The 10,096-nt window shown below is 51.0% G+C and overlaps 1 protein-coding gene across 2 annotated transcripts in view; it reads left to right on the top strand.

The window, feature by feature from the left end:
• XPC (XPC complex subunit, DNA damage recognition and repair factor) overlaps positions 1-8,917 on the top strand; it is a 33,289-nt gene extending 24,372 nt beyond the window's left edge. For both annotated transcript variants that reach the window (XM_023196199.2, XM_023196200.2), the window contains 6 exons: positions 1,429-1,510; positions 5,123-5,257; positions 5,340-5,509; positions 6,057-6,150; positions 6,679-6,768; positions 7,896-8,917. In XM_023196199.2, the coding sequence (XP_023051967.1) occupies positions 1,429-1,510; positions 5,123-5,257; positions 5,340-5,509; positions 6,057-6,150; positions 6,679-6,768; positions 7,896-8,114 (790 nt within the window). In that variant the 3' untranslated portion in view covers positions 8,115-8,917. The remainder of the gene's footprint in view (positions 1-1,428; positions 1,511-5,122; positions 5,258-5,339; positions 5,510-6,056; positions 6,151-6,678; positions 6,769-7,895) is intronic.
• Positions 8,918-10,096: the final 1,179 nt, after the last annotated feature.

The following is a 10,096-nucleotide window of genomic DNA, read 5'->3' on the forward strand; positions in this document are numbered from 1 at the left end:
ACTGGCAAAAGCGCTGCTCTGGCACTCAGGAAATGTCCGGTCCTCCCAGCAACCATGTGTAGTAGAAAGGACAAGCTCACTGTCCCTAGTTGATAGGCGAGGACACAGGTCCTCCTTGACTTAGGATGAGGTTGGATCTCCATAAACCCGTTGGAAGCTGAAAATAGGATATCCTAAGTTGAGAATGCATTTAATATACCTAACCTGCCCTCACTGGACCTCATGTAGGTGGAATCATACGGTATTTATGGCCATTTTGTGACTGGCTTATTTCACTTAGCATAAAATCCTCAAGGTTTACTCCTGTTGTATGTAGCATGGGTCATAGCTTAGCTGAGCCTCCCTTAAACGTGCTGAGAACACATTAGCCTCCAGTTGGGTACAGTTGTCTTAACACAAAGCCTATAATGAAGTATTGAATATCCATGTAATTTATTGAATACTGAAAATGAAAAAGAGAATGCTTGTATGGGTACTTGAGGTACAGTTTCTCCCGAGTGTATATTGCTTTTGCATCATCATAAAGTTGAAAAATCTTGAATCAAACCATTGGACGTTGGGCACTGTCTGTACTGAGGCTCAGGAAGGTCAAGTGACTTGTCTAGATGGCCCAGCCGGGAAGTGGCACAGGTAAGGTTCAACCTCCATCCGTTGTGCTGTGCTGAAATTCAGCCTCAGATTCCCCTGTGGGTAAGGGCCTGAACCTGCACCAGGAGGAAATGGGGTGCCCTTGCTCACTGGAGCCGCTCCCTAGACAGAGTGAAGGGGTGCAAACTAACTAGATGGGTGTGCCTTATTAAAGATGGCTTGGCAAGTTAGAGGTTGAGCCTCATTGGAAAGTAGACTTGCATGGCTTTGGTGAGTTCTTAGCTCTGGAGGAAGAGTGAGGCCAGAGGATCTTTGCCTGCAGGGATCATTTGACTGTTCCATGTGCATGTGTCTTGATTCTGTGATAGCTTATTAGCTTATTATAGTTGGTTTCTCTGCAGCCTTCCTTTGGGTTCACTGTCCCCTCCTCTGGACACTTCCCCCCACATGGTGTTAACAGCAGATCAGAGCCTCAGCAGGTGCTCGCTTGGTGGTGGTAGTAAACGTGAGTAACTGCCTGCACACAGTGGCCTTTACCCCATCCTGATAGGCTGCAGCTGGAGCTCTCACAGGCTCTGGACACCAGAGGAGAGGAAAACCTATGAAGGGGAGGAGTGGTGGAGGCAAGGCATGAAGGCTGCAGAGTAACTCCATGCAGATTAGGGTTTGTAAGTGGACACATCCCCCAAAAGACAGGCAGTCCACATTCAAGGCTGTTTGGCTAGCACAGCTCCTTTGGGCCCCCCTAGGAGCCTGGCCTGCTTCAGGGTGGCAGAACCTGAGGAGGGAGCCTGCAGGGCCCCTCTGAATTTGCCTTTGTGTCCTGTGTTGGTTCCGCAGGGATTGTGTGCACACTCTGCATTCCAGGGACACGTGGCTGAAGAAAGCAAGAGTGGTGAGGCTTGGAGAAGTACCCTACAAGGTAACTGGAGCTGGGCGGTCCCAGCGGGGAGTGGTGACGCAGAACTGTAGCTGAGTGGGAGAGCCAGGGGCAGAGAAGTGATGATGAGGAGCCTCCCAGTCCTGCCCAGGGTCCTGATCAGAAATGTCTCACTTTCTCAGCTTGAGCAGGATTCGAGGAGGAGAGAAACATTTAAATTGTCTTATTAATAAGACATTTGTAAGAAATTGATCTTCCAAAACAGAAAAGAAATCTAGGCCAAATAGTAGGCCTCAGACTCCTGTTGTGAGTTCAAAGGTTCTACAGGTTGGAATTGAGTTACTGGATGGTCCTGGGAGGTCAAAGCCCTGCTTTATAGCAGCACGTTGTCCAGTCAGATTACCCTTCTGTTTGGCAGTTCTCCGAGCATTTTGCATGTGTGTTCTCTGTTGCCTCAAAAGCCATAGGAATTGGCATTATGATGCCCATTTTACAGATGAGAAAACTGAAGCTCAGGGCAAGTGACTTGTCCAAGTCCCCACAGTTAGAAGAATGGCAGAGCAGAGCCCAGGTGAGAATCCCAGGGTCTGCCTTGAAGCCAGTGCTCCTTTCACACTGTGCTGCGGTATTGTTAGGCTGGTTGCTCTTGAGGAACACGAACCGAACGAGGTCCCACAGAGACTATTCACAGGACACACAGCTCAGTATGACCAGCAGAGTAAAGTGGCCGATCACAGAGACCATTTACTTCTCATCAGACCCCAGGAGTCCTTGGGGGTTGCAAGACTCTGGGAAGCTGGGTGGGGAGTGAAGGGGCCTCTGCTTAGTGGGAAGGGCTGCAGGTGCTGGTCGCAGTCACTGCCAGCAACAGGCTGCAGTGTGTGATGCCCCTTGCCCGGGCCTGCATTACTGCTGAGGATTTTCTCTGCACCATCTCACCTGTCTTTCATGCTGGAACCAGCATAGCACTGTCCATTTGAAATGTAACATGAGCCACACATTTAAATTTTTTAGTAGCTACATTAAAAACCAAAAACAGTTGGAATTTTAACATTAAAATATATCCAGATATATCTAAAATACTATTTCAGTATTAAGAAATATTTTAAAGTGTTGAGATACTTAAATCCATTTTGTTCCTAAGTCTCTTTAATCCTTTGTGTTTTTGACTTTCTAAATCCATTTTGTTCCTAAGTCTCTCTAATCCTTTGTGTTGTAACTTTCTGTACCTCAGTTCAGACCAGCCACATTTCAGGTGTGCAGTGGCCGCATGTGACTGGTGGCTGTCATGGTAGCACAGTTCTGGAATAATCCCAAATCTCTCAAATTCACCCCTTGTTCTGATCCCCACCACCCCAACTCCTGCCTCAGTATCTTTTGCTTGGGCAACAGCCACAGCCTCCATTCCAGCCTGAATCCATTCCGCTGTCAGTCACTAGGCTCTTTCTGTGTATTCCAGCCATCCTTGCCCACCCTGGCCAGCGCCTTTAGTGTGAGTCCCGCACCCTCCCCATGGTGCAAAGTGATGTTGTGGTGCTTATCGCCTCTGCATTCCAAAGGACTTCAGAGGCCCCAGGTCCTAGTGTTCTCCCACCTCTGTGTACTTTGGGGTCCAGCCCTGTTCTCTTGGGCAACTCCTTGCCCCTTTAAGCCTCTGCTCAGGCAGGACCTGTTCTGAGCAGCCTTTTTGCCTCCACTGTCCTCAGGGCTGGGCAAGGGCTTGCCTCTGAGCTCCCGTTCCACCGTGTACTCTTCACACTGAGTTGTAGCTGTGTCTCTTCTCCTGAAGGAGCCTGAGCTCCTAAGAGAAAAGACTGTCCCCGCTCTGTCCCTCCTTCATGACTGGGTCATGGCCTGGTCTCCAAGAGATCCCAGTGGAAGTTTACTGAACAGTGCTGGGTGAATGGCTTCTCAGAAAGGGATGGTTGTCAGAACTCAGAGTCCCTCAGTCCCTGAAGCGGTGACAGAGAGGGTGCGCCCAGAGACAGTGGCAGGAACAACGGACATGAGAGCTCACAGGCCACCCCCAACCTAGGGAATGGTTTTTCACATTTTTAAAGGGTTATAAGAATGAGAAGAATAGGCCGGGCGCAGTGGCTTACGCCTGTAATCCCAGCACTTTGGGAGGCCGAGGCGGGTGGTTCACAAGGTCAGGAGATTGAGACCATCCTGGCTAACACAGTAAAACCCTGTCTCTACTAAAAATACAAAGTTAGCCAGGCATGGTGGCGGGCGCCTGTAGTCCCAGCTACTCGGGAGGCTGGGGCAGGAGAATGGTGGGAACCCAGGAGGCGGAGCTTGCAGTGAGCTCAGATCGCACCACTGCACTCCAGCCTGGGTGACAGAGCGAGACTCCGTCTCAAAAAAAAAATAAAAAATAAAAAATAATAATAATAAGAAGAATAAAGAATATGTGATGGAGGCCACGCATGACCCTTTACAGAACAAGCTTGTGGGCCCCTGCACTAGAGGAAGTCTCTACGCCCAGGCCCAGGGGCCAGCCCTCAGCTGCATGCCCATGCCTGCCTCCTCTAAGAGTTATGTGACTCTGTCCTTGCCGGTCCTGCGCCCCTCTCACCACGTCACTCCCCAGGGAAGATCTTGGCCTTGGCCACTGCACGCTGTTGGGGAGCACACTGGGGGTCCTGAACTGTCAGTGCTTTCCAGGGCATGTGAGCAGACCCTCACATGCCCTGGAATGGGCATAGGCTCTACTGATGTTGAGACATAGGTTCTACTGATGGCCAGTTACCTGAATTGTAAATCCTGGTTCTTGTCACTTACCAGCCATCGGCTCTTAAGACCTACCTTGTGGGTTTGTTGAAAAAATTAAATAATAACATATAAAGCACTGAAGATAGGCTGGGCGCAGTGGTTCATGCTGTAATTCCAGCACTTTGGGAGGCCAAGGCAGGTGGATCATTTGAGGTCAGAAGTTTGAGACCAGCCAGGTCAACATGGTGACACCCCATCTCTACCAAAAATTTAAAAATTAGCTGGGCATGGTGGCAGGTGCCTGTAGTCCCAGCTACTCAGGAGATAGGAATGAGAATCACTTGAATCCGGGAGGTGAAGGTTGCAGTGAGGTGAGATCACACCAGTGCACTCCAGCCTGGGCAACAGAGTGAGTCTCCATCTCAGGGGTGGCGGCGGGGGAAGCACTGAGAATAGTGCCTGGGACAGAGAATGCTCTATAAATGTTAGCTAGTGCTTGTAGTAAGAAAAGGGGAGCAGCCGGACACAGTGGCTCATGCCTGTAATCCCAGCCCTTTGGGAGGTTGAGGCGGGTGGATCACCTGAGGTCAGGAGTTCAAGACCAGCCTGGCAAACATAGTGAAACCCCGTCTCTACTAAAAATACAAAAATTAACCGGGCGTGGCGGCGGACACCCAGCCACTCGGGAAGCTGAGGCAGGAAAATTGTTTGAACCCAGGAGGCAGAGGTTGCAGCAAGCCAAGATTGCACCACTGTACTCCAGCCTGGGTGACAGAGTAAGACTCCGTCTCAAAAAAAGGGAGTAAAAGCACCCCAGCTGGTGGGCGTGTTGTGAGGGTTCACTGGGTACCAGGCATGCAGCACTGAGCATGGTGCCGGGCCTGGTGCCAAGGAACTGGACACCTTTGTTGTCAACTGTGGCCGTGTTCTCTGGTGCAGATGGTGAAAGGCTTTTCCAACCGTGCTCGGAAAGCCCGACTTGCTGAACCCCAGCTGCGGGAGGAAAATGACCTGGGCCTGTTTGGCTACTGGCAGACAGAGGAGTATCAGCCCCCCGTGGCCGTGGATGGGAAGGTAAGGGCAGCATCAGAAGGGGTCAGGACCAGGCTACCTGGTTCCCCTGCTGGCCAAATCCTGACGTGCTTACCTGCCACAGGTGCCCCGGAACGAGTTTGGGAATGTGTACCTCTTCCTGCCCAGCATGATGCCTATTGGCTGTGTCCAGCTGAACCTGCCCAATCTACACCGCGTGGCCCGCAAGCTGGACATCGACTGTGTCCAGGCCATCACTGGCTTTGATTTCCATGGCGGCTACTCCCATCCCGTGTGCGTGAGGGGCCTTCGATGGAGGCTAAACAGAGGGATGGGGAGGGATGACTCCAGAGATGGGGATGGAAAGCTGGCATGGGGCTACTGGGAATTGAGGCCTGGTGGCTCCAGTTTTCAGGATGTTACACTGGATTTGCAAAGTCATTGCTTTACCAATTCTGGCTTGCCTCCAGAGGGAACAGAGCCAATGAAACTGGCATCCTAATGCTGGATTAAAATGTTCTTCCCAGGTTCAGGGACTCACAGGCTAGTGAGCAAAAAACAGTCAGTGTCCTTCCTGGGCAGCTGCCTGGTTAGTGAGCTCTGTTCTGTGATGGGCAAGGCTGGATAGGGGCTTTCACTCCAGCTTTCTTAGGCAGAATCTGGGGAGGATTTTCCACAGGCCTGCCTTCTGCACGGAGGGTGTGGGACACTGGCTGACCCGGGACATCCTTCAAGACCCTTGGTGTTCACATGTGGCCCACTGTCTTCTGCAAACCAGGGAGGGAGGAGAGGCAGAGCAGGCAGCAGGCTCAAGGGTTGACGTCGCGTTGTGTCCCCACAGGACTGACGGATACATCATCTGTGAGGAATTCAAAGACGTGCTCCTGACTGCCTGGGAAAATGAGCAGGCAGTCATTGAAAAGAAGGAGAAGGAGGTAAGCACGTAGGCAGAACTGAGGGACAGCAGAAGCGGGAAGCGACACTCAGCGAGTGGCTTCTTCCCTCCCCAGGCCGCATCCGTGTGTTCCCAGGCCCTTCCCAACCCTCTCTGACATCATGGCAGGCACCTGAGGGAGTGAGCACTGAATACAGCAGGCTGCTGCCCACCCCGCAGACTCACTGTCACTGTCCCTGAGGAGCCTGGGTCTGGGCTCTGGGATCTGCTGCCCCTGCTGCCCACACCTGCCTCTGTCTTGAATCGCCTGTGTCCAGGTTCTGGGAGACCTCACCCACTAAAGATTTTGGAGTCAGTAACAATTAAAAAGTTTTCTGTTTTTGTGGCTTTCAGGTATAGTCCATCACTTTGTAAATCAGATCAATTTTTTGGAAGTGAGACTTGGTTAAGGAGAGGCTGTATCTTAACTTGAAATCGTGTTGTCTTTATATTTACAGTTTCCATCTTAATATTTTTCCTGAAAATGTCAGTGCTTAAGACTTTTCTCCCACTTCATTTTTGCCTGCAGAAAAGGGAGAAGCGGGCTGTAGGGAACTGGAGGCTGCTGGCCAAAGGTCTGCTCATCAGGGAGAGGCTGAAGCGTCGCTACGGGCCCAAGGTCAGTGCAGGTTCTTTGCAGAGAAGACAAGCCCAGGGTCAGTTTCCTAGAGATGCAGCTCAGAAAGGCCTGGCCCAGATTCTGCCCCAGCATCAAGTCAGGGATAGCTTTGTGTTAGGACACCTCCGTCCTCTGTCTCCAAGGCCCCTTGTTTTTACCTTGTTGGGAGAGGTGTCCCTGGAGTGAGGCCTCAGCTGGCTCTTCTGCCCCAAGCCCTGTCCTAGTGTCCCCGTTTCTACTGTCCGCATGAGCGTTGCCATGGGTCTGATTTGGTGCTGAACACATAGGGAGAGCCAAGTGTCCTGCATTTGGGGCACCCTTCCGCCTTCCAGTGTTCCCAGTGCCTGTGACCATCCTGCAGGCCTGCAGTGGCCTGCCCAGTACCTCTCACAGCACCTGCCATGTCCCAGGCCAGGCTTGGATACAGGTGTGAATTTGACATGCAGCCTTCAAGGGGGCCCCTTCCTGAGGCAGACGGACCCTAGGCCCAGTTACATGGTGTAGACAGTGCTGTGTCAGACACAGCAGAAACTGCTCTGGCATGTTTTGTTCCCTCTCTCCAACCCTCTGTGCTGCCTGTTTGCCTTTAAACTTTTGTCACGCTCCTCATTCCAGTTCCTCTGGTGGAGAAAAAGCCCTTCATCTGGTTTTATGTTCTGATCAGCTCCTTGCCACCTTCTCCATCCAAACCTTCCCCAGCCTTCCCAGCTGGCAGAGAGTGCCGCCTCAGATCTTAGGGCTCCGAGGGGTGAACTGTGCATCTGGCCTGTTCAAAACATCATGTGTTTTCGTCCAGAAATGAGGTAGCAAATGCAAAGCATGGATCACAGGCATCCCCAGATGCGGCGGTGTGCTCCTAGAGGGCAGCTTCCTGCCCGGCCATCATCCTTGTGTTCCCCAGCACTCAGCTCACAGCAGGTGCTCTGGTGTCTGCTTCGATGCACCCCAGGCTAGGGAAGGCTCAGTAAGAAGGGTCTGGGCTCTCTTCCCGCCCCGTCCCCATGCCCTCGTCCTCCCAGAGTTACACAGTTTAGGGCAGGCTGGGAACTTGCTGCCTCTTCATGGGGCTTCCTGGTAGCTGATTACTGACCCTGGCCTATGTCCTCCCACCACTGCCACCTGACCAGAGTGAGGCAGCAGCTCCCCACACAGATGCAGGAGGTGGACTCTCTTCTGATGAAGAGGAGGGGACCAGCTCTCAAGCAGAAGCAGCCAGGATACTGGCTGCCTCCTGGCCTCAAAACCGAGAAGATGAAGAAAAGCAGAAGCTGAAGAGTGGGCCCAGGAAAACCAAAAGGGAAAAGAAGGCAGCAGCTTCCCACCTGTTCCCATTTGAGAAGCTGTGAGCTGAGCACCCACTACCGGGGCGCCCACCACTTGCTGCTGCCCCGCTACAGGCCCCACACCTGCCCCGGGCATGCCCAGCCCCCGGTGGTGGGGGCTTCTCACTGAGAAGGCAAACTGAGGCAGCATGCACAAGGCAGGGTCAGGGGAGAGGAGGCCAAGCTGAGGAGGTGCTGCAGGTCCCGCCTGGCCCCAGCCCTTGTCAGATCCACCCAGGGTGAAGTCTTCAAAGCTTTTTGCTACCAAAGCCCACTCACTCTTTCAGCTACAGAACACTTTGCTGGGAGATACTCTCCTGCCTCCTAGACCTGTTCTTTCCATCTTTGGAAACATCAGTTTATGTATGGAAGCCACCGGGAGATTTCTGGATGGTGGTGCATCCATGAACGTGCTGATCCTTTCTTCCAGTTAGTCTTCATCTGTCCGACAAGTTCACTCGCCTCGGTTGCGGACCTAGGACCCTTTATCTGCAGGCCGCTTACCTTCCCCTGAGTCAGGCTTACTAATGCTGCCCTTGCTGCCTCTTTGCAGTAAGGGAGAGAGCAGAGAAATACAGGTCATCTCAGATTATGGAATTGCTGGGATCTAGTTTTCCAAGTAACATTTGCAGTGGCAGAAGCCTACAAAAAGAGCTAAAATCAGGAAAGAAAAGGAAAAATACGAATTGAAAATTAAGGAAATGTTAGTACAATAGATCAGTGTTAAACTAGATTCTATTCATTACTAGATAAAATGTATAAAGCTCTGTACTAAGGAGAAATAACTTTTATAACATTTTGAGAAAAAAATAAAGCGTTTATCTAAAGATTTGGCTCTATAGTTTCTTTCAGGTTTTTTTTTTTTTTTTTAAGACAGGGTCTTACTGTGTTGCCCAGGCTGGACTCCTGGGCTTGAGTGGTCCTCCTGAAGGTTTTACCTCAGCTGGCCCTCACAACCACCGTGTGTGGTGGAAAGGCATTGTTCGGGAAACAGTCCCAGCTCCTCAGGACTGCAGGCACCCACACACCACTGCCTGTGCCCAGCTTCTTTCAGATTGACACCAGTAAGAACACCCAGGTAACAGAGCAGTTTATTCGTATGTTGAGACAGCATGAAAGATTCTATTTTGTTTTCATGTAGGCTGGGAATTCATTACATATGGGATTTTCCTGTGTTTAGTGAAGAGATCTTGAGAGGAGCCATTAAAAATCTGAGTCACTTTTATCCAAGGGAAACAAACAAAACACTTGGTTTATGACTCATATGTGGCAAGAGGCTGGCTGGAACCTCTTGTTGAGAAACAGACTGGGGTTGCTATGGAAACTAGTCTCAGACTTCCTCACCAGAGCTCGGCCCTCCTAGAGGCAACTTGTTTTCTGTTATTTTTTTAAAAATTATTTTTTGAGACAGGGTTCCACTGTGTTGCGCAGGCTGGAATGCACTGGTGTGATCTCAGCTGACTGCAGCCTCCCCCTCCAGGCCTCAAGCAATCCTCTCACCTCAGCCTCCTGAGTAGCTGGGACCACAGGCATACACCACCACGCTTGTCTTTCTGGGGTTTTGGATGATGGCATTCCCATGTCACTGCAGAAATAACTTCAGGCATATGTCAGCTACTAGGAGGCATTATGGAAATTAAATAGTAGGTTCTGAGAAACAGAAGAGTAGGTTTGGGAAAGTTACCACTCACCTGCTTGTAAAAAATAAAGCACTCTAAAAAACTGCTAGCATCAGAGTGGGCAGTTAGCAGCCTTCCTTCAGAACAGGAAGCAAAATGAAGGAAAAATGAATGCCGCATGCATCAGGTTTTCTATTGGCTTTGTTCATTTGGCCCTCACAACAACCTTGTGAGGTGGACAAGTGTTCCCATTGTATTGTTGAGGGAACAGACTCAGATCTTTGATTTGCCCAACATCACAGCCAGTATGTAGCAATCTTTGGCTCAGAACGCAGGTCTGCATGCCAACTCAGGATGCCTTTGGCAGTGGAGCACACTGCTGCCCCT

The sequence above is a fragment of the Piliocolobus tephrosceles genome, chromosome 2 (assembly GCF_002776525.5).
Source record: "Piliocolobus tephrosceles isolate RC106 chromosome 2, ASM277652v3, whole genome shotgun sequence".
NCBI lineage: Eukaryota > Metazoa > Chordata > Mammalia > Primates > Cercopithecidae > Piliocolobus > Piliocolobus tephrosceles.